At 58.8% G+C, this 25719-nt stretch overlaps 13 protein-coding genes across 20 annotated transcripts; 7 read left to right on the forward strand and 6 right to left on the reverse strand.

Moving 5' to 3' along the window:
- Window positions 1-81: 81 nt before the first annotated feature.
- On the forward strand, window positions 82-2966 carry H310_02535 (hypothetical protein; the record flags this gene model as incomplete). The annotated part of the gene is made up of 4 exons (XM_008866084.1): window positions 82-336; window positions 396-639; window positions 694-1001; window positions 1095-2966. The coding sequence occupies 4 exons, from the start codon at window positions 82-84 to the stop codon at window positions 2964-2966; spliced, it is 2679 nt and encodes an 892-aa protein (XP_008864306.1).
- On the reverse strand, window positions 2673-6619 carry H310_02536 (CAMK/CAMK1 protein kinase). 4 transcript variants are annotated; one of them, XM_008866086.1, is made up of 9 exons: window positions 6083-6103; window positions 5884-6013; window positions 5651-5802; window positions 5534-5577; window positions 5159-5480; window positions 4998-5111; window positions 4837-4935; window positions 4292-4783; window positions 2673-4231 (listed from the first exon to the last, which is right to left on the reverse strand). In XM_008866086.1, the coding sequence occupies exons 3-9, from the start codon at window positions 5750-5752 to the stop codon at window positions 4061-4063; spliced, it is 1344 nt and encodes a 447-aa protein (XP_008864308.1). In that variant the 5' UTR covers window positions 5753-5802; window positions 5884-6013; window positions 6083-6103; the 3' UTR covers window positions 2673-4060. The 4 variants fall into 4 exon arrangements, with proteins under 4 accessions (XP_008864308.1, XP_008864309.1, XP_008864310.1 ...); XM_008866087.1 differs by adding an exon at window positions 6486-6619 and having other exon boundaries at window positions 5159-5802; window positions 5884-6432; XM_008866088.1 differs by having other exon boundaries at window positions 5159-5802.
- On the forward strand, window positions 5902-6848 carry H310_02537 (hypothetical protein). The gene has a single exon (XM_008866089.1). The coding sequence runs from the start codon at window positions 6099-6101 to the stop codon at window positions 6612-6614; it is 516 nt and encodes a 171-aa protein (XP_008864311.1). The 5' UTR covers window positions 5902-6098; the 3' UTR covers window positions 6615-6848.
- Window positions 6849-7036: 188 nt separating this feature from the next.
- H310_02538 (uracil phosphoribosyltransferase) lies at window positions 7037-8375 on the forward strand. Its single transcript, XM_008866090.1, has 4 exons — window positions 7037-7566; window positions 7613-7791; window positions 7852-8003; window positions 8046-8375. The coding sequence occupies exons 1-4, from the start codon at window positions 7058-7060 to the stop codon at window positions 8337-8339; spliced, it is 1134 nt and encodes a 377-aa protein (XP_008864312.1). The 5' UTR covers window positions 7037-7057; the 3' UTR covers window positions 8340-8375.
- A 151-nt stretch (window positions 8376-8526) lies between these two features.
- Window positions 8527-9764, forward strand: H310_02539 (uracil phosphoribosyltransferase; the record flags this gene model as incomplete). Its single annotated transcript, XM_008866091.1, has 4 exons — window positions 8527-9047; window positions 9097-9275; window positions 9347-9498; window positions 9561-9764. 4 exons carry the CDS (start codon window positions 8527-8529, stop codon window positions 9762-9764), a joined length of 1056 nt encoding a protein of 351 aa, XP_008864313.1.
- A 164-nt stretch (window positions 9765-9928) lies between these two features.
- H310_02540 (hypothetical protein) lies at window positions 9929-14726 on the forward strand (the record flags this gene model as incomplete). The annotated part of the gene is made up of 12 exons (XM_008866092.1): window positions 9929-10303; window positions 10352-10478; window positions 10549-10607; window positions 10671-12364; window positions 12424-12436; window positions 12496-12577; window positions 12625-13111; window positions 13158-13326; window positions 13371-13543; window positions 13594-13681; window positions 13727-14226; window positions 14277-14726. The coding sequence occupies 12 exons, from the start codon at window positions 9929-9931 to the stop codon at window positions 14455-14457; spliced, it is 3948 nt and encodes a 1315-aa protein (XP_008864314.1). The 3' UTR covers window positions 14458-14726.
- H310_02541 (hypothetical protein) lies at window positions 14388-15371 on the reverse strand. The gene is made up of 3 exons (XM_008866093.1): window positions 15051-15371; window positions 14777-14998; window positions 14388-14725 (listed from the first exon to the last, which is right to left on the reverse strand). Exons 1-3 carry the CDS (start codon window positions 15357-15359, stop codon window positions 14546-14548), a joined length of 711 nt encoding a protein of 236 aa, XP_008864315.1. The 5' UTR covers window positions 15360-15371; the 3' UTR covers window positions 14388-14545.
- A 228-nt stretch (window positions 15372-15599) lies between these two features.
- H310_02542 (hypothetical protein) lies at window positions 15600-17006 on the forward strand. The gene is made up of 8 exons (XM_008866094.1): window positions 15600-15698; window positions 15765-15844; window positions 15903-16070; window positions 16115-16174; window positions 16228-16232; window positions 16285-16403; window positions 16447-16521; window positions 16564-17006. Exons 1-8 carry the CDS (start codon window positions 15606-15608, stop codon window positions 16894-16896), a joined length of 933 nt encoding a protein of 310 aa, XP_008864316.1. The 5' UTR covers window positions 15600-15605; the 3' UTR covers window positions 16897-17006.
- Window positions 17007-17170: 164 nt separating this feature from the next.
- On the reverse strand, window positions 17171-18181 carry H310_02543 (hypothetical protein). Its single transcript, XM_008866095.1, has 6 exons — window positions 18093-18181; window positions 17894-18044; window positions 17775-17845; window positions 17659-17714; window positions 17509-17616; window positions 17171-17462 (listed from the first exon to the last, which is right to left on the reverse strand). The coding sequence occupies exons 1-6, from the start codon at window positions 18148-18150 to the stop codon at window positions 17256-17258; spliced, it is 651 nt and encodes a 216-aa protein (XP_008864317.1). The 5' UTR covers window positions 18151-18181; the 3' UTR covers window positions 17171-17255.
- Window positions 18182-18384: 203 nt separating this feature from the next.
- On the reverse strand, window positions 18385-20038 carry H310_02544 (hypothetical protein). Its single transcript, XM_008866096.1, has 3 exons — window positions 19190-20038; window positions 18800-19140; window positions 18385-18745 (listed from the first exon to the last, which is right to left on the reverse strand). Exons 1-3 carry the CDS (start codon window positions 19959-19961, stop codon window positions 18566-18568), a joined length of 1293 nt encoding a protein of 430 aa, XP_008864318.1. The 5' UTR covers window positions 19962-20038; the 3' UTR covers window positions 18385-18565.
- Window positions 20039-20157: 119 nt separating this feature from the next.
- H310_02545 (hypothetical protein) lies at window positions 20158-21662 on the forward strand (the record flags this gene model as incomplete). The annotated part of the gene is made up of 3 exons (XM_008866097.1): window positions 20158-20812; window positions 20866-20950; window positions 20998-21662. 3 exons carry the CDS (start codon window positions 20158-20160, stop codon window positions 21116-21118), a joined length of 861 nt encoding a protein of 286 aa, XP_008864319.1. The 3' UTR covers window positions 21119-21662.
- On the reverse strand, window positions 21061-22852 carry H310_02546 (CAMK/CAMK1 protein kinase). Of its 3 annotated transcripts, XM_008866099.1 has the most exons (8): window positions 22375-22852; window positions 22218-22331; window positions 22069-22167; window positions 21899-22020; window positions 21609-21851; window positions 21480-21528; window positions 21347-21430; window positions 21061-21298 (listed from the first exon to the last, which is right to left on the reverse strand). In XM_008866099.1, the coding sequence occupies exons 1-8, from the start codon at window positions 22810-22812 to the stop codon at window positions 21257-21259; spliced, it is 1191 nt and encodes a 396-aa protein (XP_008864321.1). In that variant the 5' UTR covers window positions 22813-22852; the 3' UTR covers window positions 21061-21256. The 3 variants fall into 3 exon arrangements, with proteins under 3 accessions (XP_008864321.1, XP_008864322.1, XP_008864320.1); XM_008866100.1 differs by having other exon boundaries at window positions 21480-21851; XM_008866098.1 differs by lacking the exon at window positions 21061-21298 and having other exon boundaries at window positions 21299-21430.
- A 502-nt stretch (window positions 22853-23354) lies between these two features.
- On the reverse strand, window positions 23355-25717 carry H310_02547 (hypothetical protein). 3 transcript variants are annotated; one of them, XM_008866101.1, is made up of 12 exons: window positions 25632-25717; window positions 25520-25567; window positions 25385-25456; window positions 25192-25336; window positions 24842-25144; window positions 24703-24796; window positions 24239-24657; window positions 24075-24196; window positions 23916-24025; window positions 23760-23863; window positions 23615-23694; window positions 23355-23564 (listed from the first exon to the last, which is right to left on the reverse strand). In XM_008866101.1, the coding sequence occupies exons 1-12, from the start codon at window positions 25671-25673 to the stop codon at window positions 23409-23411; spliced, it is 1695 nt and encodes a 564-aa protein (XP_008864323.1). In that variant the 5' UTR covers window positions 25674-25717; the 3' UTR covers window positions 23355-23408. The 3 variants fall into 3 exon arrangements, with proteins under 3 accessions (XP_008864323.1, XP_008864325.1, XP_008864324.1); XM_008866103.1 differs by having other exon boundaries at window positions 23615-23863; window positions 24250-24657; XM_008866102.1 differs by having other exon boundaries at window positions 23615-23863.
- Window positions 25718-25719: the final 2 nt, after the last annotated feature.

Below are 25719 nucleotides of genomic sequence, written 5' to 3' on the forward strand. Positions count from 1 at the left end.
CCGTGGCAAGCGCCGACGAGCTGTAGACTGGGAGACTCCAAGCAACGGCTCCAGGTCGTCAGCGAAGACGCGCTGTTGTTCATGGCGCGGCAGCCGTTAGTTGGACCGGCGTTTGTCTTGGACGCCATGCCGTCCGTGCCAGCGCCATCGTCGTCGTTGCTGGCAAACAAACTCAACGTGGTCGGCAAGTTGCTCCTCGAGTTTGGTGTGCACGACGGCGGCGGCGGCGGCGTGCTCGGCCTCAAGCATGTGCTCCAGCCCGCGCTCGCGGCATGCGAGCACAAAGACGCTGCCGTGCGCCAAGCGTCGATCCAGATCTTCTCGGAAGCGTTTAAAGTACGAACGTCGTGTGTTGCTCGCTTGTCGTGGCGCCACGTCATGACAACCCCACGCAGGTTGCTCGAAGCGCCACGATGCCGTTTCTGAGCGGACTCGCGCGCGGCGCCAAGCAAAAACTGATCGCAAAGCTCGTTGAGCTCGGCGTCCTCGAGAGCGATCTCCTCATGGACGAAGTCGATGACTTTGACAGCGTTCCACGGCCATCGACGTCCGGGCCACGTCCCCCGACTGCCAGTGGATCGTCGACCAAGCACCGCCCATCGCTCGCAAACGTGTCCGTGCTGGCGCCGCCTGCCACCGGTACGGTGTTGGCTACGACCCACGAGATCTAAACGGGTGGCTTGTATCTTGCAGCGACCGACTCGGCGCTTCCCTATGGAACTGTCCTCACAGACGACCAGCGGTCCGCCTACGCCCGCATGCTGACCGTCATGGGCGAGCCCATCGTCCGGTGTTTGGTCGACAAGACGTGGGCGCCACGGGAAGCTGCGGTCCGAGAAATCGAAAAGCAAGTTGTGTTGGCGGGTAGCGCCGCTTGCAACAACGGGCCGCCTCGATGGCCCACGGACGCGGCGACGTTGGTCGTGCTGTCGGAAGCTCTCGAGCTCGTGCTGCACGACACTGTCGCCCGCGTGTACCAGTGCGCGCTGCGCCTTCTCCAGGTAAGTTCTCCTCGCGGCGGCGATATCGTGAGCGACTCTACACGTCCTGCCGGCTGGACGCGACCATCTCTTGTGACGATGGGCGTTGTGTAGGTGATCGCGACGGACTTTGTGCCGTCCGTGCCGGGCCACGGCCACGTGCTCGACTCGATTTTGAAGCCAGCAGTGGAAGCGGTGATCCAAAAGCTCGGCGACTCCAAGCCGCGCGTGCGATCCGACTCGTTTGCGGTGCTGCATGCCGTCGCCACCCTCCCGCATGTTGGCCCGGCCGCGGTCGCTGCGATTGTGATGGATCAATTCGACGCGACGGACGCACCGGTTGCCAAGACCGAGATGCTCATGCTGCTCACGTCGCTCCTGCGGGAATCGAAACCCACCAAAGGCACCGATAGCGACGGCAAGGGACGAGTGGCGCCGCCGAGCGTCGACCACAAGACCGGTGGCGCCGCCGTCCACCTCGCCACCGTCCTCGACACCATTGTCCCCGCGCTCGACAACAAGCACGTTGACATTCGCAATGCCGCGGTCGCGGCGTACACGGCGCTCTACGAAGTTGTCAAGGCGACCCCGACCAGCACCTTGGACCTTGAACGGTGCGTCGCGCATGTCAAGCCCGCGGTGAGGGAAGCCATCTCAAAGAACATCGTGCAGCTGGCCAACTCGAGCGCGGCGATGCCTCCGCCGCTGACCCTTGAAGACAACAACGACGCGTCGCCCGAAGTCGAGAGCGCGCGGAGCGAGTCCCACGACCTGGAAAAGGTGGCGGCCGTGTTCGGGGCCGAGATGGCCGCTCGGTTGGCGCACCCGGCGAAGCGGCGCCACGGTCTCGTCCAGCTCATTGGAAAACTTGCGGAGACCGCACCGACACAGGACAAATCGTCCGGCACGGCGGCGCCGTGGGAAGTGTGCTGCCTCATGGCCAAGACAATGCTCGTCGATGCGAGTGTGGCGGTCGTGCTGACGACGTTTCAATTGCTCACGGCCGTCGTGAGCGGTGCGACGTCGGCGAGTCAAGGCGACCGCGCCAGCTTGATTCCGTGGGGCGAGTGGGGGGTCCACCTCGTCCTGGCGTCGACGGTGCGGTCCGTGCTGCAGCAGGCTGCGCACCCTGCCGTCCGAGTTCGCCTCGCGGTCAAGCAATGGCTCCAAGTGCTCGCCCACCGCCACACGTTGGGGCGAACAGTGGTCGCGACGGCGCTGGTCGGGCCCCCCGACGCCGTGCGCCAACCCGGCGTGTCGGGGGGAAGCTGCTCCCGCGCCAAGCGACTCCAGCACGTCCGTCTTGGGTGGCAGCTCGTCGTGCGGCTCGAAATGCTCGACGACATGCTGCAGGACGACCCGTCGACGGATTTCGTCGACAATGTGCTGCCGTTCTTGGGCGCGTCATGCATCGGCCACGGCAGTGCCGCCGTCCGCGAGTGGACTCGAACGATTTTGATGTGGTTTCACAGCCAGGACGCGCCGCGACTGACGGCAGCGCTGCAACGGGGCAGCATCCCGCACGGACGCCAACTCGCGGCGCTGCTGGCCGACGCGACGGCGGCTGTGTCGACGGCGGATGGACCACCCTCGACCGTGCACGTTCGCACGAGCCGGATGTCCCATGTGCGGCGTGTCGCGGCGCTCCGGGGAGGTCCGGGGGACGAATCCCCCCGCGACGACGACTCGCCCGCTCTAGCGTCCGACAACGCGCCGGTCGTGAGCCGAAGCACGACGAAATCGAATCAAGTGCACGGGATCGCGACAAAGCCGCTGTGGCTCCGCGACCAGCGAGAGGACCAGCTCGAGCATGGAGGCGGGCAACTTGGGCTCGCCCGAGGACCGAATCTCATGGGCGGTGCGTCTGGCCTTGTCAAAGCAAGGCGCACCAGTCGACGCCGCAACAACCATGATGATGATGACGAAGACGACGATGACCGGCACGGGACGCCGCAGTGCCGACGGGTCCATGTCGGAAACGCATGAGTAGCAAGCAGAAGCAACAGATTAAACAACTAGCACGTGTCGTTTCAATCGTGGCAGCATCCTGGCAAACACACGGGACTGCGCGCCAGTGCGGCCACCATGCCACGGCCACCACCGCCGTTGGCCGTCGTCGGCATCGCCAGCGACCCCACGATGTCCTGGCTGAAACCACATTCGGCCATTCCGACAAATGGCGCACCATCGCGCGCTCCAACGAGTCGTGCGACCCATCGGTGAATAGATCGTCGTCGGATGCGCCGGTCCATGCGCGCGAGAATGGATATGCTTGATTTGTCGTCGGCTTGCGGCGGCGTGGTCGTTGCCACCGTGGAAAATGGATGGACAGTGGCGAAAACGCGTGCGCCGATCGGTGGCTGTGGGGCGCCTTTTTCGGACGACGACGCAGCGTCGGCTTTTCGAGCCCCGACTTGGTCCGGAGAAGGACGTCCAAGTCCACGCGAGGCATGTGGCTCGACGGGTGAACGATGCCAAACACAACGACGCGATGATGACGTCGGGCATTCTCTGCAGCCGCCCGCCAGTGGATGGTCCTCCAGTGCTCGCTCGTCTGGAGCCGACGTCACTTGCGTTGCGCCACCCGGATCCAATGTCGGTCCACGTGCAGCGCCACCACCCGCGACGGCTAGTCGTTCGGGCATTCCCCCGATAAAAACGACAAGGCACACACGATCGAATCTTCCGTCGGCACAATGGAGCGGCACGTCGAAAACACAAAACTCCGGACGCATTGTCGTCTTCATGGGTCTTCATCGCTTTGCTCGACAACGAGGACGGCGCCTCGGGTGCCGCAGTCGGCCTCGCTGTCCGACCAGTCGGCAGCAACCATGACGAGAGACCACGGCCGCCTCGCATGCGTGTAGAGGGAACGGAGAGACGATGGTGGCTGCCGTTTTGTGCGCCGCGTGGCCCACCGAGAGAGCGATCTCCGATGCGGACTCGCGCCATCTTGGCGCATCGCACACACTGCGTCGACATCATGGGACGAAGTTGAAGGAGGATGGCAACGACGTGTTGTATAAATTCGTTAGGGCACTTGGGCAGGGTCTCGAGGTCTGCTGCCGAGAGGTGCCGTGTTACGGCTTGGCTTCGTCGACAGGAGCCGCACGCGCCTCGACGGGGTCGACGTGGACCTTGACGTCGTCGGCATCGACCGCTTCGCTTTCGTCGTCGGCTCCTTCCGGATCGTCGTCCTTGCCATGGGACCCAGGCGCCAAGCCACGCGTCAATGCAGCCGTCACTTGCACCTACCATCATCATGCCACACTCACCCGTTGATTTCGTGCATCGAGTGAGAGGAATCGCACCGTGCGCACCGCCGCCTTGAACTTTCGGCGCGTGTTGTACTTTTTGAGCTCCTCCATGGCCTTGGTCAATGGCACAGTCGATACGTCGTCGCCCGTGACCCACACGTGTTGAAGCAATTGGTCGGCGGTGAATCGTTCCGCGGGGTTCACAATCAGCATCTTGGAGATAAAGTCCTTGGCATCGGCCGACACGTCGTCCCAGTACGGCGAGTCAAACTTGTACTGGCCGAGCTTGATCGCGGTGAAGAGGCGCTTCTGGTTCTCGTCGTGGAACGGAGGGTACCCGCAGAGCAAAATGAACGTGATGACGCCGATGCTCCAAATGTCGACGGATTTGCCGTACGATTCGCCCTTGAGGATTTCGGGCGCGACGTAGCCGGGGGTGCCGCACGCGGTCGTGAGGCCAGCCTTCATATCTTGCTTGGCAAAGCCAAAATCACCAATCTTAATGTACGCGTCGTCGTCCTTGCTTGTGAGTAGCAGGTTTTCGGGCTATGGGGCCAGTGTGTTACGACGGAACATGATGGGGAACCACAGGGTCGGACCTTTAAGTCGCGGTGGACAACGTTTTGGTCGTGGCAGTACTTGATGGCGCCGAGAAGCACCTGGACCAAGTCACGCGCTTCCTTTTCCGTGTAGAAAGTCTAAGAGACGACACCCCTCGTCAGCCCGTCAAGGGACCGAATACAGGCAGTGGGGACTGCACCTTTTCGACGATGCGGTCAAACAGTTCACCGCCTTCCATAAACTCCGTGACGAGGTAGTAATACTGAGCTTCTGTGTACACTTCAAAGAGAGTCATGATGTTGGGGTGCTCCATCTACGCATGAGCGGGGTCAGCTCGTTACGGTCGGGAGTGGTGTGTACCTTCTTGAGGATATCAATTTCCTCATGCAGCGCGTCCAGATCTTCCTGCGACAGACCGCTCTTCTTGATGCATTTGATGGCAAACTTCTTGCCCGTGGCCTTCTGGATTCCTTCTTTCACCACGGAGAACGTCCCTTCCCCGAGCTTCTTGCCGAGCGTGTAGTTGGCTTCAAAACCATGGCGCTGCGGTTCATTCGTCACGAGCTCCGTCGATGGTGCCCCTGTCGCTCCCGTCGTCGCGGGGGCAGCGGCCGCGTTCGGCGCGGCGGGTACTTGAGGGATCGGACTCGATTTGACGCAGCCCATCTTGTTGCAATCGCCGCTGCTTTGGAAGTAACCCCATGGATTCGTTCGATATTTGACGTGGGCTCTTACATCTTTATCTTGGTTTTTGTATGCCATTGAAATCGTGGAATGGCCTAATTTAGGCATTCAAGTGCCTGAATAGGTAGGCGGTGCCCATTGGTAACGTCCACGCAACATGCAACTGACTCTGGTGCCACCAACGACGACATGGCGATCTCGCACCACGGCAAGGAATGTCGGGTCGGGGAAGGTGCGCGGTGCTGGGTAGTGAGAGCGCGGTAGCTGCATGTGGGCATCGGGCAGGCCCCATTGAGCTCTACAGGAGACGACACCGATGGCTGGGGTGCAGCGTTACATTGCGACACGCGCGTGGTGCAGCAAGCGACAGTGTACGTAACACTTGTGGCAGTCGCACGTACCCTCAAATCGTCTGCGGTGCGAAGCAGTTGCATGTTATCGACCTCACGTTGGGCAGATGCGGGTTCATCGCACCCGATGGGATGCATGCGCGCGTCAGTCGCGCCGTTAGCTGCAGTACACAGCAACGTGCTCAAAGCCGAAAGTCAGTTGTCAGCAACATGCTACTGACGATGTCTCGTCGTGGAACTCGGCAAATACCTGGGGTTCGCACACAATGGTGTGTTGCGGTGCAGCTCGGAGATCGACGAGTCGCGCGCACGAACGCTGCACGAGCGCAGACAAAAGATCGACGTGGCCACGGTGGCATCGTTGCAGAGCAGTCGCGGTGTTCTTTCCCTTGAGTGGATGGGATTCGTTGCGGGCTCGTGACGTATGCCACGGCATGATCTTGGTCAAGGCATTCCGTGGCAAGAAGATCTCCAAGACCCGACGTAGCGTCACGACGTTTGCCGGCATATCCGTCTTTCCCACCGTCATGTGCGACGTCCATCGCCGGCTACCACAACCGCTGATGCGACGTGCTTGGGCGAGAGAGGTCTTATCGCCCACTACGACGCAACGATGCTGCAAGCTCCGGACTGTGAAGGGCGCTGCATGTTACCGTGGACTTTTTCACTCCGTCGTTTTGCGGTGCACCATCGCCTACCTGCTGAATTCGGTCGCAATCTATTTGGGAACCGATGGCGTCAATAATGGAGGTGCCGAGGACGCCGTTGCTCTCGACCTTTGAGGCCGATCCATCATGAGCCAGTTGGTGCAGAGCCAACAGCGCCAGGTGATTCCATCGACTCTGGAAGGCGATGTAGCTGGTGAACGGCATTGGCGTCGTAAATGTGTTGTCAGCTCGGCTCAGGCGAAGCAGCCGGTGTGCACTTCTTGACATGTACAGTATGCAAATCGTGGAGGGAGTCCACACCACGTGGTCCTCGACTGCGCATGTCAATAGCATCGGGTTGCCGCTCTTGGGCCTCTTCTTGTATGCGGCATCGTGGCGCGATCGCCGCCAGCACTTGAACTTGGTGCGTCTGGGACGCCAGTTCAAAAAGCCTGAATGCGTCATAGGTTAAATGAGGCGTCATTTGTGCTGATTGGCTCAAATAGTGCGTTTTTATTACCTCGAGAGGATTTCACGCTGTCAAGAAAAACCCAGTCGGTGGTTTGAAAGCGGCCGCGATGGCGGACAACCGGCGGGAATACGGCGACGAGATCATGGAGGATGCAACGATCACGCGCGGAAAGACTGGCCGACCCCCCGCGGCGGTCCGTGTCCATTATGAAGAGACGGGAAGGATGAAGAACGCGTCCACGGCGTTGCTCGTGTGCAAGTTCTGTCACAAGGAGGTCGCCGGCCGCGCCGTGTCACTCGAAGGCCACCTGAAGAAGTGCCCGAACGCCCCGGAGGAGGTGCGACCGCCCAAAGTTGACAAGAAAGAGCGCATATCTGGACAGGCGACGTCGGTGCATGCTTCGTCCATGGCCATGGCGATGTCAACTGCTGGGGCCCTGAAAGCCGAGACGAAGCACGCGATGAAGAAGTTGTGCACCGTGACGACGTCGATGGAAAACAAGTTCAAGAACCTGATCGTGCCAAAACTCAACTCGATCCAGTCTCTACATCTCATGATGCGCGACAAGCGAAGCACGCACCTCCAGTTCAAACAGCATGCTGACCGCCTCATGAGGTCCATACGTCGTTGGTCTGCTCCGCTTCTCACTTGGACCGTGTAGGCTGCTCGCCGAAGAGGCATTAGCGACATGCGCGATGGAGTTTGCCACAGTGTGGACACCCAACGGCGTCGAGTACTCTGGCATGCGACCGAACAGCAACGTTTGTGCAGTGCCGATTGAGCGCTCAGGGGACTGTTTGCTCGAACAAGTTCTGCAATGCGACCCTGCCGTCTCTGTCGGTAGGTGCTGCACTTTGTCGCTCATTAAGTATGCGATCTTGATCATCGTGCGTCGTCTAGGTAAATTGTTGATTGAACAAGATGAGTCGTCGCCCGAGAAGAGCCCAGTCCTGTTTTACTCGAAGCTTCCTCCACGTATTCCGTCGTATGACCGGGTTTTGCTCTTGCAGCCAACTCTCGCAACGGGATGTGTTGCTGTCGTTGCGATCCGGGTACAGTCTCCAACTCGTTGCCGGGAGCCAACTGTCGTGTAGCTGCTGTTGGACGCAGGAGTTGACGAGCGCAATATTCTCCTCGTGAGTGTCGTGGCATGCCCCGTGGGCCTCACGGCCGTGTTCCAACTTTACCCCGAAGTGAAGATCATTGCGACCGCGATCGACCCGGAGCTCAATAGCACGATCGACACGTCACCCGGGTTGGGCGACTTTGGGGATCGGTACTTTAACACAATGCAGGGGCACAAGGCGGCAGCATCCGCTTCGCACGCCGTCATGTCGCGGCACCCGCTCGGCGGCGGCGTCCTCGTTGACGAGTACTCGATCGTGTAATTACATAGATGGACGAGTTTGAAATTTCAAAAATGGCGCGCAAATCAGGGGGAGTTGAAAAAACCGCATTTTACCGGAATCACGCGGAACGGGTGTTTTGATCTGATTGGTCAAAAAGGGAGTTTTAGTCCCCGCCGTTGGTTTGCCAGGCCGTTAAACGGCCATACTAAAATCGGTTTGACGTACCATGGCCGAGTCGCAGCTGCAGAAACTCAAATATGGCGATGAGCTGATGGAGGCTGCGGAGCAGATCGCGCGCGGGAAGACGGGCCGCCCCCCTGCCCCCGTCCGCGTCCACTTTGAGGAGACGGGCAAGATGAAGAACGCGTCAACGACACTTCTCCTGTGCAAATTCTGCCACAAGGAGGTCGCGGGACGAGCAATTTCCCTGGAAGGGCACTTGAAGAAGTGCCCGAACGCGCCTGACGAAGCGCGGCCGCCGAAAGGACCAAAGAAGGAGAAGATTCCACGGTCCGCGTCCGAAATGGCCTTTGGCAACACCCATACAAATGGGAATGGCAACAGTATTATCAAAGGAGAACACAAACACGCCATGAAGAAGCTATGCACCGTCACAACGTCCATGGAAGGCAAGTACCGAAACCTCCTTGTTCCCAAGCTCGCTGCAATCCAGTCACTTCAATTGATGCTGCGCGACAAGCGAAGCACGCATCTGCAGTTCAAACACCACGCCGACCGACTCATGCGGTAGGACAGTCCTTGTTGAATATTCGTGTGACGTATGTTGGCGATGCAGCATCATGGCTGAAGAAGCGCTCGCCGTGTGTGCCGTGGAGTTTGCGACAGTCTGGACCCCCAATGGTATGGAGTACTCTGGCATGCGACCAAACAACAACCTGTGTGCCGTGTCTATCCAACGATCTGGTGATTGCTTGCTCGAGCAAGTGTTGCAATGCGACCCGTCCGTCTCCGTCGGTACGAAAGTGCAAGCATGATGCCCCCCTTTACCTCAATCCGTTCTCATCTCCCGCGCTACTCTTCAACAGGCAAGCTGCTTATTCAGCGCGACGAGACATCTCCCGAGAAGACCCCGATTTTATTCTATTCCAAACTTCCGCCACGTCTTCCCACGTACGATCGTGTCATGCTGTTGGACCCTATGCTGGCGACGGGGGGCAGTGCCATGATGGCGATCCAGGTACGTATGCACTCTGACACCGTCGGGAGATTCGTTGTGCCTCAGGCTCGTCTTGTTGACAGCTCCTCCGCAACGCCGGTGTCGACGAATCCAACATCGTACTTGTCAACATTGTGTCCTGTCCTGTTGGTCTCTCGTACATCTTCGAAAACTTTCCGTCGATCAAGGTTCTCACGTCCGCGATCGACCCCGAACTGAATGCGAACAAGTCGGTGCTTCCCGGCCTCGGCAGCTTTGGCGACCGCTACTACAACACAATCAACTAATGTCCATTAAAGATATGCCCGTCCTCGTCGTGCTTCCTCGTTCACGTTCGCATCTTTGGTACGAAGTTGGATGCCATTGACGTTTCCGTCCGTTACACCCATCACTTGTGTGACTCCCATCGACGCGAGCAGGGTCTTGCAACCCACGGACCGATCTGTCGTGCATGGAGAGAGGCAGCAAGGCGCCGCCGCTGTATCGACCTGCACGCAGCTCGAATTACAACTTTGTCCACGTCCCGCAGTCAAAGTCTCCGCGCAGACACCATGACCCTGCGCTGCCAACGAGCACGCTGGACACTATCGTCGCCACGATCCTCGAAACATGGGCTGTTCGTTTGGGACAGTGCCAGGACGACGATTCCACGCAGGACGCGTCCTCCGACTGCTCCACGGTTCCCGAGCGTGTGCGCAAACTGTGGCAGGCGGTCGTGCGCGATGCACAAACGGGTGTGTATGGTCGTGCCAGCGACGACGTGGTCGGGCAGCATGCATTGCCGAATCCGATCTGCACGGCCATCTGCGTTGAAATCGTGATCGAGGTGATGATGAGCCATCGTCAGGCGCCGGTGACGTTTTCAATTCCGTAGATCTTGCGCGCCGTGCTGCCACGCCATGCCGGGATCGTCGACGTCGTCATCGGAAGCCTCGTGCACTCGATCTACAGCAAGTACGATCCGTCCAAGTCCTACTACTCCAACACGATGTATGCCCATGGTACGTTGTGTCTTTTGGCGAAGCGGAATCTCTGTCATGGACGGGAAGGTGCCTCACTTGGCGCGGACAGCTGGCCAAGACCACTTGGCGGTGTCGCTCGTACAAAGCACCGTCCGCACGCTGTACACCGTACGTTGCATGTGGCCAGCGTGCGCTGTTTCATTCGTGGTGGGGCCGTGGCGATGGTTGTAGGTGTATGGGTACTTGGACTCGCCAACGCAGCTCTCGGTGGCCATCGAGCTGGTGAAGCCCCTCGTGACGACAGAGATCTTGGGCGACCTGTGGGAAAGCCTCATGGCCAAGCTGCCGCGACGAGATCACTCCCAAGCAGCGGCGCACATGTTACTGTTCTCCAGGTGCTTTGCATCGCTGCCGCGGGACGAGAAGCGCGAGATTCTCCCGCTGCTGGCGTCGTCGATTCAACGGCGCATCGAAGAGTTCGTCCCGTCGATCGGGACACTGGAATCGTCGTCCCGCGCGGTAAACGTTGACCAAGAAGACTCGTTCGACCCAGACGGCGTCGTGCCAAGATCGTGGGAGCCGTCAACTTTTTACGACGCCGCCACGCATCACAGGCCGAGGGGGTCCGTCGCGCGAGCGAGCATGTTGAAATCGCACACCGCGCCGATGGATTATCGGAAAACGTCGATGCTGGGCAAGCCAGCGCATGAACGAGGCACGAGGAACGGCCTGAATTCTCTGGTCATGGGAGCCAGCGACCAAGCGACACCGCTACCGACGATGCGCAAGCCATCGAACGCGCGCAAAGGAACAATGCTCGGGATGGGCTCGTCATGTCGGCGCAAGTCGACACGGATCCACGACGTCGCCGTCCTTCGCCCAGACCAGTTGCATGGAATCCTCCCGCATGTCGGGCCGTCTCGGCAAAGCACCGCGCCACCGGCGTTGGTGAAGCAGCCGTCGTCCGTTGGCACGGGGGAGCCCGACACGTCTGCCGAGTTGCTCGAGTTCGTCGACGAGCTGGCCGACGACTTGAAGGACATTTACGCGTTGTTGCGGGCGGGCGAGTATCGTAGCCAGCAGAGCGGGATGCAAGATTTCGCCAAGCTGCTCACGACTCGCCTCCACGTGTCACTGGATGATGTCGACCACGAGCATCAAAAGGGCGGTGCGGCGGACCCCAAGGAAACGGAGCTGATGGCCGTCACGAGCATCATCCAGCTGGTCAAAGCGCACCCAGGCGCGCTCGGGAGCGTGCTGAAGCAAGTGCCAGACTTGGTCGTCGACACTCTGCGGTCACAGCAAGGAATTCTCAAGTACTGCATGGTGCATTGTTCGTGGGTCGTCCGGCACTTCTTGAAGCTCGACGCTGCTGCCACGGAGACGTGGCAATCGATCGTGAAGGCGCAGTCGAAAGGCCTGACGTTGCTGTGGTCGACCGACCAATTCGCCGCCGACGAAGTCGTGGTGTCGCCGATCGAGGCCGCATACCAGTGGCTGCAAACCCACGTGCCGGATGCGGCCAAAGTGCTCCTGCTCAACCATGACCTGGCCAAACTTATCTTTGCCGAGATGGAGCGCGAGGTCTTGACGGCAAAAGCGACCAACAAGGGGCTGCGCCTCAAGATGCTGCTCACGGAGCTCGAAGACCTTCCGACCTTCCAAGCGCACATGCACTTGGCGGCGCAAAAGGGCCTCGACATGGCCATCAAGCACGACATGAAGGGCGTTGTCACGATGCTCACGATCATCTTGAACAACAACGCGCATTTGAAAGACCTTGCCGCATCCAGCGTTGAAATCACGGCCGCGCTCGCCGTCCACAACAAGCACGCGCTGCTCAACTTGCTCAACTCGGATGTTGTCACGTGGAAGCCGTTCTTTGTGCAAATCATGATGGAGAACAATTTTCTTCTGACCGACTGGTACGTTCGACGAGATCCATTCGCTTTCACGACGCTGCTCCCCTCATGCTGCGCTGTAGCTTAATGACAAAGGTACCCACACCAAGGCGACTTTGGCCTCTGCCGCACCATCCTGCTGACTTCATGCGTAGACCAAGCATTTGCCTGGCGGTGAACAACTCATGGTCGCCTTTCATTCCGTCTTGGACGGCGTCGCGGGCCACTGGGTCACAGGTCAGTCGATTCAAGCTCGCACGAGATGGCGACTCGACGGCATGTAGGCGATGAAGATCAACCGTCGGGTGTGGCATTTAAAGCGCGCGGCCACTTTAAGCGAGCGTTGAGTGTGCTGCGCTTGGCCCAACGCCGTCGAAATACCACCGCCGAGTCGCTGGATGGAACCGATGCGCTCGACGACAACGCGCTTGCGCCGACGCGTGCAAGCCAAGGCAATGTGCCGAGGAAAGCATCGAACAAAGCCGCCACCACGCGACAACGGCAGATGCTGGATGGGATCCCGCGTGCGTCGGTCGTGCCAGGCGTGTACCACATCCCGTGGATTTGGAAAACGTTCCTGATCGATGCGACGTTGGAGAGGGCCGCGACGACGCCCAAGCATCCTTGGGGGCGGCGCGAATTGAAGCGATTCATCCTCGACATCGTGATCGAAAAGATCAAGTTGGATGAGCTCGACACGGACGACGACGTGCTGAGCGACTTGTCTGTGTTTGTCTGCGATTACCTCACCAACAAGCTGCAAAATCGAGGGTACGCCACGCACGACCAACAGCGCACCGTCACGTTGACGACGTAGGTTGGTGTGTTTTCAACTGCAGCAGCTCGTGAACGGAATCCAAAAGCACATTGAAGACCCACGTGTGTCGTTCTTTGCCGCGGCATGTGGCGTCAAACAGCCCCTTCGACGTGGCGTGCTGCATTCGTGCCTTCGTTCGCTGTCGCATTTGCTCTTTGGCCAGCTGCGGGTGCGTTGCACGCGAGTGCCGGCGCGTCCGACCCGTCGACGTAGATTTTCCGGTCCGAGAAACGTTTGCAAGAGCTCGTGGACGGATCGTGCGTCGTACCGGTGGCCGCGGTCGAGAGCGCAGCACGGAGTGTGTTTGCGCAGTGCCTGTCGTCCGAAGAGTTGACTGCCGTCGCCGGCGAGATTGCAACTCTTCGACGCTTCCCTGCTTCCGACATGTACGCTGGTGGCGCTGGACCATGCCACGACCATGTGACGTGTGTGCTAGTTCCCACGAGCTCAACCATGTCGACCTCGACGACGCCATGGCGGTGTACATGCGCCAGTGGCAGCAGATTGAAGGGCACATGGACGAGGTACGAAAACCGTTGTGTTGCTGTCGGCATGTCAGACACACGTAGCAATTCATCCTGGCATTCAATCGGTTCCGCGGCGCAAATCAAGACTTTGTCGGGATCGACCAGTTTGTCAAGATCGTGACAACAGTGACCCGGCACAGCGTGAGTGTGCGCGACTGCCGCCTCATCTTCTACGACACGGGCAAGGAAATGATCGACCTGAACACACTCTTGCGGCTCACGCAAGAGTACGACCTCCGCATCTCGCTCGCCCACCCCAAGATCGTGCTGGACGAACATGACTTTGACTGCATCCGTCGAAGCCTCGGCGTTTCGAGCGTCCTGTCGTTTGAGGACGAGCTCAAGCAGCTCGTTGCGTGCTGGTCCGAGGTGAAACCAAACATCGACAAACAGCTCGCGTCGTTGCACCAGACAGAAGAGACCAAGCGCGACCTGGCCCACCACGTTCAGGCTGTTGAGGACTCGCTCGCGTACCTTCGATCGGGCATCGACACGCCGTCCATGAACACGGTGTGGGACACGTTCCGCGGCTCGATCGCGAGGTACGTCCTACACAGTCGGCGGCGGTCGTCGGCTGACGTTTTGGTTGGAGCTTGCAAGCGGCCGTGAACGCCCAGCGAAGTTTCAGCATCTTGTACGTGCAGTGCCACGTGCGAAAATGGGTGTCCAAGCTCAAGAAACGCAAGTCGGAGCGGCATTCGTTGAGGCGGCAAGAACGCCATGGCGGCGCAAAAGAGAGCGACAGTCCACAGCGACGCACGGCGCTGCGATAGCACGCGAGATGCAAGCCATGTTATCGAGTGGGAGATTACGCCCTGAACGATGTTGAGAGTCGTCGATGCACATGTGGGTCGACGACGCTTATTGCGCTTCGGCCAAATAGTCTTTGACTTCGCTCGGCGTCAACACGCGGAACTTCTTGTCGACGCCGATCACACCCACTTCAATGTTGTGTTCGTTCATCTCGCCTTCAAATCCATCGCGCATCGTCAACAGCGCCGTGTTGATCGCGTCTTCCAGCTCAATGTCGTCCGTGTATCTCTATACAAGTACGTTCAGATCATGCGCGGAAGATGCACATGTCGGTCGCACTCGTTCGAGGAAGGTCTTCTTCGTCACCGAGTCCTTGCCGATTGCCGTCGCTTTCCAGCCAAAATACGACCCCGATGGATCGATTTGGTACAATTGAGGGCCTTCGTCGTCGTACCCGGCATACAAGAGGGACACACCAAACGGACGGACACCGCCCGATTGCGTGAACTCTTGCATGATCGCAGCGATGTCGCGCACCAAGATGGAGGCCGGGGAGTTCTCCTGTGCACATTCAACGAGTGTGAAGGCGTCACGTCATATCTTGAATAAGCACCTTGTACTTGAGGAAGTACGCTTGTGCCTTCTTGCGCGCCTTTCGCACGAGGACACGGTAATCAGGGCCGAGGCCGCTGTAGATGACCCCCGCACTCGAATGCAAGCTCTCAATCTTCTTGTACGCCTTTTCGTCGACCAAGATCGTGGGCAGTTTCTTCTCCGTCACGATCACGACGCCGTTCTTGCAGCGAATGCCGAGCGTGGCGTGGCCGTTGTTGTTGACAGCATTGAGCGCATATTCAATCTGGAGAAGCTTTCCCGACGGGTTGAACGTCGTCAAACTGAACGAGTATGCAGAGTCCGCCATGCTGGGTGATCCTACACGTCAAGATTCGGCATGAGGGGCGTTGCCGTCAACCTTGGTCGCCGCACAATCATCGTACGCCGCGCCGTACCTCAAATCCTGATGTGGGAATTGTCCAAGAAGATATCCTCCTAAAAATGAATACTCAATTTTAGAGGTATTCAATATGCACCCCTCACGTCGAGTGTTCTTCTATCAAAAAGACTCCGGGTATTCTTGTATCGAGGGTATTATCCGGACAAGTTTGAAATGCCCAGCATGGCGGCGCTGCTCCAACTCGGCGGCCGCGCCGTTCTGGGGGTATGGGGCTGGTTCTTTGAGACACCAAACTGCATCTTCCAGGTGAGTGAGTGCATGGAAACAGTGTGCAGTGCATGCGGAGAGAGACCTTACTGTGGATTTGTGTAGATCTTGTATGTTGTCCTGCTCACAACGTGCTACTACTCCGTCGTCACAGAAGTGTGGCCATCCGTGACCGTCATGGACAAGTGAGCGCATCGACTTGGGAAGAATGAAATCTTACGGTGCAGCGCGTCGTCGTCATAGATCGATGTCGGCTTCACTTGGCATTGCTGCCTTGGGCTTGTTTGCCGTCGTGTCGTTCGCAGACCCAGGTCGCATCACTCGAGATAACATCCGCCGATTCAAGCGATACCCTGCGCATCCAGTGCTCTATCCCCCGAACACGACGTGCTCGACGTGCCAGACTCTGAAGTACGCTCTCTTCATTGACCCTACAAGCATCTAACGCGCGAGAGGATCCCGCGCTCCAAGCACTGCCGCGTGTGCAATCACTGCTTTGCCCGCTTCGACCACCAGTAAGCCACCACAATGGCTCTTCTCCAAGCAAGCGCTCACATCGTGTTTGTAGCTGCAGTAAGACTGACTGCGGCAGGACCCTTGACGCAGGATCGCTCTACCTTTCTAGTCTGGGTCAACACTTGTGTCGCCGCCAACAACTACGGCCCGTTCTTTGCCTTTCTCGTCGTCAACATGGCGGGGGCAGCACATCTGCTGTACTTGACCATGCGCAGCTTCTTGCGCCAGGTGACCCCTTTCTTGGCTACGAAAAATGTTGATTCGGCACTAGTTGGACGCGATTATTTCCCCATCGTCGTCCCGGTCCGTCGACGATGCCAAGCTCATCTTGACCGACCTCCTCTCGGTACAGCGCGCGGCGCTCTGTGCACCTCACGTTTGATTCCAGGTCAAGCCGGGCGTAACATTTGTCGCGTGCATGACTGCCATGGTTTGGTTTCTCGTGAGCTGTTTGATGGGCTGCCACCTCAGCCGCGTATATCGCAACTGCACCACGAACGAGCATTTTAAGCGACAGCATTTGAAAGCTTCGTTGGCGCGTGAGGACGCGAACGACGATGACCCGCCGTCAAGCAGGCCCATACCCATGGATCTGTCATGGGGCGTCTTGGAAGTGAAACCGCGCCTGACGGCAAGAGCGATCGACTCGAACCCGTATGATCTCGGCATCGTGTACAACATCCGGGACGCGCTCTTCCCTCCGTCGCTAAAGCTCGATTGAACAGGCCAAGCGTCGTCTTTGTGACTTTCATGCATGCAGCCAGCCTGCATGCAGTGCTGCTAGCTTGGCATAGAGGGCTGGTCTCCGAACTCAACTGTTGGTGTTCTTGGGGCCGCCCCCCGGCGACGGTCCGCCTCGTTCCAGCGAGGCCAGCGTGTCGGAGACAAAATCGCGCGAGTGCAAATCCCTCTGGCGGCCAACGGGGCCTGGGTCCCCTTGGCAGACGTGCTGGCTATCGCACACACCCGTCCATGCAAGTTGAGAACGAATCGCATGCCGCACAGAAAAGGCATTTCAATCGAATCGGAACGTTGAACAGAGCATGGCTTTTTCTACTGCCGTTTGGATGGCAAGCAAGTTTATGACGATGCCGCGACCGCAGATGCGTCGGTGCCTTGGTTGCCCGTAGACGAGTCCGCGGCGACTGTGTCGCTGCCAAGTCCAAGCGCGTCGAAGAAGCGGTCGGCCGAGAGACCTGTGGAGGGCTGCGCGACCGCACTCAGCTTGGACGTGATCCACTTGATGAATTCGTCCTTGGTCAGTTTGGAATAGCTGTCTTTATCGTACTGTCGCAGCCAGGATGAGCGACTCGATCCGGTATGCCTCTCGTACCGCTCGATACACGTCCAACGCGAGGGCCTCAACTTTGTCGTCCTTTGGAATGGTGCCGTGACCCGTGATGAGGGCAAACCCTCGCAGTGCACACATAAACAGGATCGTCTACCAAGTCGCCGTCAGGTTGGTCCCATGGCCGTGGTGTACCGTCTCGTCCAGCGAGACGGTGTTGGTGCCGCTAAAGTCGAACGCTCGAAAGCACACTACTCGACCAAAGCGCGATGAGGGTGGGCGAAGAAGGGAGTGGTCGGGGTGTGCTCTACATGCTGCTTTTTCATTTACATCGCCCATGACGGCCAACGCCGCGCCAGTGATAAACGTGAGCGCGTTGATTCTGCAAAACGTCGGTCAGCAACAGAGCACGAAGGATGGTCCGACGCACAATCCGTTGGGGCTTCCAAATGCCTTGACAATCTCCTCGCTCCACTCCTTGTCCCCGTCCAGGAGCAAGCTCAGCGCATGCGAATCCAGCCCAAAGTCCAAGTCCTTTGCCACGTAGTCTGTCAGGAGCTTCTCCACACGGCCGAACGACCCTGCATTTGACGGGTCAGTTCATCGGCCGCGCCATCGAGCGCGCGTACACTCAGAGAGGCGCTGGAATGGCACGTGCAGATGCGGCTTGCTTTCGGCACCCCCCATCTCGAACGGCACAGGTTGTGGCGAAAGGTCGCGACCTTTTTCATCCGGATCCGGATAGGGACACCTTGCATCTTTGTCCCGCATGGAAGCGGTGGCACGTTCGCGGCAGACGGGGCGGTGCCTCATGCAGAGAGTTTGACGGCTCGCCACCATGCTCGGCTCCATTCCTTCTACGAACCGTAATGCGGTTCCTTCGCGTGCGCCAAACAACTCCCCTACCGACGACGCTGCGCGAACTCTATGGCCCATCTGTGCAGAGAACACACTGCACCGCCAAGTTGCAGTTCGCACCATCATCGACATCCTGTGGGCTCTACTTGATGTAACCCAGCGCGTGGACACAGACGGTGCCAACGGCCACGTTGCCGTCTGCCCATCCCGATGAGCATTGCCGACTCGAGAAAACGTTTCCTTGTTACTTGAGCTCTGTCCGCGCAAACTCGTCCCAAGCCGTGTTGAGAGCATCGAAGATACGCTCTGCAACGACGAGTTGGTCGGCGGTGCGACCGCCTGCCTTGTCTGGGTGGACGACCATGATTGCTCGACGGTACACCTTCTTCACGTCGTTTGGCATCAAGAGCTTGCCCATGTTCACCTACGTCCGTCCATGACATTCCATGCCAGTCGTCGCAACCAATTCACTACGTACCTCGGTCCACTTGGAGTCTGGCCACATGACCTGGTGCATCGTGCTCAGCAACGTGCGGATGTTCTTCTTGCGACCGTTGTCCTCGGCCCACGCCTTCATCTTTGGCCCGAGCACCACGACGCTCTGCGCCTTGGCGTTTTCCATCGCGACCTTCTCGTCGTCGCGACGGAGCAACTCGAGTCGCGCGCGCTCGATTTCGGCCGCCTTGGTGCGTTCGCGCTCTTCCATGGCCGCCCGCACCGCCGACGACTTGGTCGATTTGTCGACGAGGTCGGGGTTGTACACTTGGGATCCATCCGAACTCACTTTGTGCTTTTCCATTTCGGCCAGCGACACCGGGCCTAGTTGCAACTGCAATGACACAGAGGAGAGAGGGCCATCACGGTGTACCGACGGTTTGCCCGCAGTCGTCTTCGAAGTTCTTGGCTGACGCCACGGGCTTTGGCGGCGTCTTGGGGCGGGGTGCACCGGTGGCACTTGGTGTCGAAGCGGCAGGTTCGAGCAGGGACGGCTTGGCCTTCCACGTGGCGCCTCCAGAGCTCATAAGATCCACAACCTCTGCAGTCTGGGGGGGCTTGGCACGAGTTCCGCCGCCAGACAAGAAGTCTTCAAAGGACTCTGTACTTTCTGTAGATACGTCGGCGCACGGTGGCTTTGTCGAAGGTGCTGGAGCAGGTGGACGAGACGGACCGCCAGACGACGGCGCGGTGTCCGAGTACTTTTGCGAACGATCTGCCGACGACCCGCCGTTGTTGGTTCGCTGGGAAGATGACGCGGTGGGCTGCACAGACGGCAGCGACGATGCCTTGGACGGCAGGGAATCGATCCACTTGAGGACGGGCTTGCGATGGAGAACGAGGCCGATTTTCGTCGGTCGTTGGAGGCGCAGGACCTTGGCGATCACGCGGCCATTGACTAGCGGAACAACTTGGGACAGCGACGTAACATCCATCCAAAAGAACGTGTCTCCCTTGGCGCTGTTGACGCGAAAACGAAAGTGAAACGCGGTCGGGGTCGCCAGCGGAAAGCGCTTGTGCACGTCGGCGAGGGTAATGTCGGCGCCAGGGCTAGCTTTCGGGATGCGGAACGCGTTCGGATGCGACCTGTCTTCGCCGTCCTCGGCCTGCAGGTAGTAGAATGCCCACGCGGTGGAAGTGTCCATCGACACCCAAAGATCTGGTCGCAAGATGGAAGTTGGTGCCGAAAACCGCTGGGGCTGTCGCGACGTATACGTTGTGGAAGGGTGGGAGAACCTAATCGAAGGAAAAGTGTACCTTCGCGACAGATGTACTTGAACGGGTGACTAGTCTCTGATAAAGTACCGTTTTACCGGGATTGGCTGGAATGCCATATTGAACATGAAAAAGTTTGCCAAGAAGGGCGGGGCGGGTGCCGCCGCCGTGAACGACGACGAGCTTGAGCAGAACTGGGCGCCCGAGAGCGTGGAGGTCGACAGCAATACGTCGGACGTGGAGGTGGAAGACGATGACGAAGCAGACGAAGATGGTGAAGTCGAGGAGGTTCAAGACGACAAGGCGACGAAGAAGCGAGGTCGCGACGACGGTACGGACGAAGGTGGGAAGCCCGCCAAGACGAACAAGAAGCACAAGTCGACGAAAGGTCTGCAGAACATGACGCAAACCGAGCACTTCAAACTCGTGAACGAAGTGTACTCGAAGCTCTACGGGGACAAGCTGACGCCGGTCGAGATTGCGAACGGGCTCACGGAAGCCCATTTCACGGTCGTGCCTCAGTTCGGCAAGCACAACCTCGACAGTCTCTCGCGCTTCCTTCGCTCGATCTGCCCCAAGTGGAAGCTCCTGTTCAAAGGCAAGGGCATCAAGGGCGACTGCAGTCCGATTCTCGTCATCCTGTGCTCGTCCGCGCTGCGGGCAGTCGAAGTCGGCAAAGCGATCGCCGTGTTTCACTGCCACGTAGCCAAGCTATTTGGGAAGCACTTCAAGCTGACAGAACAAGTCGAGATGCTCAAACGCTTCCACCCCATTGCCATCGGTACGTCCTCGCACCACACAACCTTTCCCGTCTTGACCAGCGACGATGGTCAGGTACACCCGGACGCATCAAGGCGTTGCTCGAGATGAAAGGACTCTCGCTCAAGCACACGACGCACGTCGTCGTCGACATGCACCGGTACGTGCCATGGACACTGCTGCGTCGCTAAGCGCGCGTTCCTGCAGTGATTCCAAGCAAATGTCGATTCTCGAGCTCAAGGACACGGCCAAAGACACGATCGACATCATTCGGGACCACATGCTCGTGCCGCTGGCGACAGAGAAGCTCTCGATTGCATTGTACTGAGGCGTTTGCACTGCCTCCCCAGTCAATTGACGAAACTTTCAACGTTGCGATCGATTGTGTCTACCCAAAGATCGACGTTGTACCCACTGCCGCCGCCCGCGTGGAGATGGTGGCGCGGGGTTTCTTTCTCTAACCTGGCTAGGACGCCGCTCGTGCGGCTGCTTTTTGCTGCGCCATGATCTACACGGTCTCCTTACGCCCCCCGCCCGAGTCACGAGAAATCCTTACCGCCCGGACAGCTCCTTTCAACTTGTCCCGCGCCGTGAACCGCCGGAGCTCGTCCAGAGCACTGCTTAGCTGCAACGTCGAGACCTGCACACCGTCGTCGATCACTCGACGTCCCTTGATCTGGATGCTGTACCTGGCTCCCGACTATCCACGGATGTTCGAGCAACTGCGCGGCCGTCGCTCTGTGGCACAACAACGTCATCGCGTGAGTACGTTTGTCGACCGAGATCGTGGCGAGCGAGCATGGAGAGACGATCGGTACCGCTTTTTGTTGTCGACGACCAGCATCTGCTTGATAAAGTGCTTGGCGTCGTCCGAGATGGCGTCCCAAAACGGCGAGTCAAACGCGAATTCGCCCTTACGAATCTTGCGAAACAGCGCTTGGTGGTTATCGTCGTGGAATGGCGGGTACCCGCACAGCAAGATGAACGTGATGACACCGATGCTCCAAATGTCGACCGACTTGCCGTACGCGGCGCCCTTGAGGATCTCGGGCGCCACGTAGCTGTGCACAGCGGTCAGGATGGATCGACTCCACAGAAAAATGCGTACCCAGGAGTGCCGCACGCAGTCTTGAGCCCTTCGTCGTGCATGTCGACCCGTTTTGCAAACCCAAAGTCGGCGAGCTTGATGGATGCGTCGTCGAGCTTGCTCGTCAAGAGCAGGTTCTCGGGCTGCCCATGCACACACACGTTAGCGGCATCCACGTCGGCATGTCGTACTTTGAGGTCACGGTGAACGACATTGCACTCGTGGCAGTACTTGATGGCCTCGAGCAGGAGTTTGATGAGGTCCCGAGCTTCGCGCTCCGAGTAGTACGACTAGGGTTGAGTCGTCAGGGGGAGGTCGATCGATCGCCACGGCGACTCACCTTGTCGACGATTCGATCGAAGAGCTCGCCGCCGTCCATGTACTCCGTCACGAGGTAATACCAGTCTGGCTCGGAGAAGAAGTCGTGTAGGATCATGATGTTGGGATGCTTCATCTACCCAACGCGAGTGACGCACGTGACGGCGACCGTCTAGTACCTGCTTGAGCACGGCCACTTCGGTCGTCAGCGCCTCCAACTCGTCGTTGGACAGGCCGCTCTTCTTGATGCACTTGATGGCGTAGCGCTGGCCGGACGGTTTGTGCAGGGCTTCGCGGACGATGGAAAAGTTGCCCGTGCCAAGCGTTTCTCCAAGCTTGTATTGATCGGTGAAGCCAATGCCGTATCCGCATGTAGGACTTTCAGGGCTGAATCCATCCATCGGCGGCGGCGGCGGCGGCGGTGGCGGCACAAGCTCTAACGACGACGACGACCTGTACGCGGTCCCAGGCTTCGACGCGATCTTGTCCGATGGCATGCGTCGATACCCTGCTGATGGTCGACGCGGCGACTGTTGCGGCACAGACGGTGGTGCAGGAGGCTGCATCTGTGATGGCTGCGCCGGGATCCGCTGGGCCGACGAGTTGGCACAGCCCATCCTCGATCGCGACGCCCTCTCGATGAGTTGTGCTGCCGGAGTGTAATGCGTTGGCACACATCCGGATAATCAACCCATTATCCGATATGTCTCGTCCGCATAACGGGTTTTATTCGGATAATCGTGGCAAGTGCGACGGCGAGGAATTCGTCGGAGCATGGGGGTGTTCATCGGCGGCAGCACGAGGGGATCTGGCTTTGCCTGCATCTACCACACTCAACATGACGTCGCCCACTTGAGCTTCAACAGCTCGTCGGAGTGTGTTTGGTGCAGAGATCGTGCGACCTGTGGCCACCATCACGGCATGCAACTCGCTGCGACGCGAACAACGACATCGTCGTCTTCCAACGCTGCAATGCGTCGAGCCACGTGGACGGCCCGCCCGTCGGTGACACGAGCCATGAGTATTGCTCAATTCGGCGTCCAGGACGTTCATTTTACGTAGAACGTCATCGTCGGGCATCCGCGAGAGAGAGAGTTCGTTGGCCAGTGCTTCGCCATACTGAGTCGATGGAGTACAAAGATGCGGTGGACGAGAGCGTCAGGGGGAGGGGCGGCGTTTTCTTTCGTTTGATCTACCTTCTTGAATGCTAGAGCTAATATTCGTATGCTTCGGGATACTCGACTTGGATGGACCGTTTGCCGACGGGAGACCACGGACGAAGGTCGCCGCCTGCGAGAAGCGCGTTGATGGCTGGCCGAGACAGGTTGACGGCGTCCAAGGCTTGGAAGAATTCGTGCGGCGAACACGACTATCAGGTCGGTCGATCATCACAATCACTCGAGCAAGCGAACGGTATACCTTGGGAACGTTGTGGAGGAATTTCATGGCGTCGCCGAGGTCCAGCGTCACCAATGTGTTTTCGTACATGATCAAGATGGCTAGACAGACCGTCGGGAGGGCCCGCGAGATTCATTTGGGACGTGTGCCAATATAGGACGCGTACCCATGCATGCTTGAAAGAAGAAGGGCGTGCCGAGGTACATGTAGCAGTCCCAAATGCGCAGGACAACTTCGAGCGGCACACACCGTGTGAAGAGTGTAAACGCCCTGTGGCGTCTGTCAGCGCTGTTGATGCATGTCGTCCGACTTGCCGCCTTACCAATCGACCATGTACATGCGTGGGTCGATCCCGATCTCTTGAAAGTGCGCGTGCAGCACAGGCAGTTCGTGTCGGAGCACCGAGTCGTACACGGACAGGTACAGCAGCGTCTACCACGTGGCTAGTGACACGCGCAAGACGAGCGGACAAAGGTATTACGCGCTCTTCTTCGAGCCGATACATGTCGAACAGAAGCCGCGTGCTCATCAGCGACACCATGGCTCGGAACGCTCCAAAGCTGTCCAGGTGCAGGCACAGGATCGCGGCCAGGTAGCTCATGCCTACCGTCGTCCGTCACAAGAATGCTATCGAGTCTTGCGTACCTTGAACATACCCGAGGTCGGGGCGGTAGCACGTGTACGCCTCCAGCACTTCGTACGTTTTCTGCGCTCCCGCCGCGCCATCCTGGAACAGCGGATGGTTGCCAAACGTCCGTGGCATGTCGCGCTGGACGAGCTTGATGTTTCGCTCGTTGTCGGCAATGAGTTTGTCGGCGAGGGCTTGGGCATCGAGCGCCGTAGAACTGTCCCGAGATGGCGGCCCAGCGATGCTGAGATGGGCGGGGAGTTGGAGCAGTGGCGGCGCGTCGTCGTCATGAGCATGGTCGCGTTCGTTGTGCAGTTGCGGTTGTGGCTCCAACACGTGTTGGTGTGGCGCTAGCTTGTGTTCGAGCCGCACCAACTGTCTGCTCTTTTCGTCCGCTTCTTTGACCAGGTCCATCTCGAGCAATACGGCCTTGGCTCTGTGCGGCATGGTTAGCATGCTCCAAGCGATGGAAGGTCGACACCTGGCTCGGCAAATGTCGAAGAGCTGTTCGTTGATTTGAAGACGATTGCCCAGCATGGCAGACCATGCTCGTCCACGTATTTCCTTGGGGATTCCTACCCGCACAACGTTTGTCGAGAAAGGCAACCGCGATGATGTACCGGCAAAACACAACGCCTCGACAAGGTGCGGCGGCACCAGCGCGGCTTGGTCGCCCCAATGGGGAAGGACGTCGTCAAGCCAAATGGCCCCAAATGGCTTTTTCATCTTTGGCATCCGCGCTCGCTTGCGTTCGTCTTTGCGTTCCTTGGTGGCAACGCGCTTGTATCGGGACGTCGTCGTCTGGAATCTCGACGTCGCGGCCGGTGGCTGAAACACGCCCCCTAGAACGCCAGTCGACGACGCGGCCGACGACCTTCCGTCGGTCAGCTGCTTTTCACCGTCTCCATCGTCTGTATGGAGCACTGCACGTCGTTCGTTGAGAGACCTCGGATAGTTGAGGGAAACGTACGTTTGCCTTGCGTGGCCTTGATCGCTTGCGTCCACTTGAGCCGCTCCGCCTCGGTCGGTGCGCTCAAGTACATGTGCTCGCCGTCTCCGTACTTGACATCAAACACAAAGTTGTGGTCGTGCACGACGTAGTTTTGGTCGGGAATCTACCGCACACCGTGACCGACGCAACGATCGCGCAAGACTCGTCCAACCACGTCGAGATCCTTGAGGCTGTACGTGTTCTTGGCCATCTTTCCAGACTTTTTGCTGTACGAGAGCGCGCGCTATACGAGGCACATGGCGCTTGAAACCCCCAACGGTGGGTTGGTTGTCAACGACATCGGTACCTCGGCCAGCACAAAGTACCGAATCTTCCACAGCTTCAAGTGCTTGCTCTAACGACAACGCGTAGGCATCCCGTCGACCCTCGACGGAGTCCCGCTAGGCTGCATCACGCACCTGCTTGTGCAGATATCCCTCCAGCACCACGACCTCCACCATGATGATCGCGTTGTTTGCTCAGCGGTAACGCCCGCGGTATCCGGTC

The sequence above is a fragment of the Aphanomyces invadans genome, assembly GCF_000520115.1.
Source record: "Aphanomyces invadans strain NJM9701 unplaced genomic scaffold supercont1.4, whole genome shotgun sequence".
Taxonomy (NCBI): Eukaryota; Oomycota; class Saprolegniomycetes; order Saprolegniales; family Verrucalvaceae; genus Aphanomyces; species Aphanomyces invadans.

Coding starts and splice junctions, on each gene's coding strand:
- H310_02536 (XM_008866085.1), bottom strand. CDS start 5,774: ATGGGGCCTGCCCGATGCCCACATGCAGCTACCGCGCTCTCACTACCC. Junction 4,784..4,836: donor TTGTCCACCGCGACTTAAAG/GTCCGACCCTGT, acceptor CTGGCCCCATAG/CCCGAAAACCTGCTACTCAC. Junction 4,232..4,291: donor TCAAGGCGGCGGTGCGCACG/GTGCGATTCCTC, acceptor TGATGATGGTAG/GTGCAAGTGACGGCTGCATT.
- H310_02537 (XM_008866089.1), top strand. CDS start 6,099: ATGGTGTGTTGCGGTGCAGCTCGGAGATCGACGAGTCGCGCGCACGAA.
- H310_02538 (XM_008866090.1), top strand. CDS start 7,058: ATGGCGGACAACCGGCGGGAATACGGCGACGAGATCATGGAGGATGCA. Junction 7,792..7,851: donor CGACCCTGCCGTCTCTGTCG/GTAGGTGCTGCA, acceptor TGCGTCGTCTAG/GTAAATTGTTGATTGAACAA. Junction 8,004..8,045: donor TTGCTGTCGTTGCGATCCGG/GTACAGTCTCCA, acceptor ACTGTCGTGTAG/CTGCTGTTGGACGCAGGAGT.
- H310_02541 (XM_008866093.1), bottom strand. CDS start 15,359: ATGGCGGACTCTGCATACTCGTTCAGTTTGACGACGTTCAACCCGTCG. Junction 14,999..15,050: donor CGTACTTCCTCAAGTACAAG/GTGCTTATTCAA, acceptor GAATGTGCACAG/GAGAACTCCCCGGCCTCCAT. Junction 14,726..14,776: donor AGAAGACCTTCCTCGAACGA/GTGCGACCGACA, acceptor GTACTTGTATAG/AGATACACGGACGACATTGA.
- H310_02542 (XM_008866094.1), top strand. CDS start 15,606: ATGCCCAGCATGGCGGCGCTGCTCCAACTCGGCGGCCGCGCCGTTCTG. Junction 15,699..15,764: donor CACCAAACTGCATCTTCCAG/GTGAGTGAGTGC, acceptor GGATTTGTGTAG/ATCTTGTATGTTGTCCTGCT. Junction 16,404..16,446: donor TGCGCAGCTTCTTGCGCCAG/GTGACCCCTTTC, acceptor ATTCGGCACTAG/TTGGACGCGATTATTTCCCC.
- H310_02543 (XM_008866095.1), bottom strand. CDS start 18,150: ATGGGGGGTGCCGAAAGCAAGCCGCATCTGCACGTGCCATTCCAGCGC. Junction 18,045..18,092: donor ATTCCAGCGCCTCTCTGAGT/GTACGCGCGCTC, acceptor CGTCAAATGCAG/GGTCGTTCGGCCGTGTGGAG. Junction 17,715..17,774: donor TGTAAATGAAAAAGCAGCAT/GTAGAGCACACC, acceptor TTGGTCGAGTAG/TGTGCTTTCGAGCGTTCGAC.
- H310_02544 (XM_008866096.1), bottom strand. CDS start 19,961: ATGGACACTTCCACCGCGTGGGCATTCTACTACCTGCAGGCCGAGGAC. Junction 19,141..19,189: donor CGACTGCGGGCAAACCGTCG/GTACACCGTGAT, acceptor AGTTGCAACTAG/GCCCGGTGTCGCTGGCCGAA. Junction 18,746..18,799: donor CAGACTCCAAGTGGACCGAG/GTACGTAGTGAA, acceptor GGACGGACGTAG/GTGAACATGGGCAAGCTCTT.
- H310_02546 (XM_008866098.1), bottom strand. CDS start 22,812: ATGGGCTGTGCCAACTCGTCGGCCCAGCGGATCCCGGCGCAGCCATCA. Junction 22,168..22,217: donor TCGATCGAATCGTCGACAAG/GTGAGTCGCCGT, acceptor ACTCAACCCTAG/TCGTACTACTCGGAGCGCGA. Junction 22,021..22,068: donor TCGTTCACCGTGACCTCAAA/GTACGACATGCC, acceptor GTGCATGGGCAG/CCCGAGAACCTGCTCTTGAC.
- H310_02547 (XM_008866101.1), bottom strand. CDS start 25,673: ATGGTGGAGGTCGTGGTGCTGGAGGGATATCTGCACAAGCAG. Junction 24,026..24,074: donor ATCGGCTCGAAGAAGAGCGC/GTAATACCTTTG, acceptor GCCACGTGGTAG/ACGCTGCTGTACCTGTCCGT. Junction 23,864..23,915: donor CGCATGTACATGGTCGATTG/GTAAGGCGGCAA, acceptor CAGACGCCACAG/GGCGTTTACACTCTTCACAC.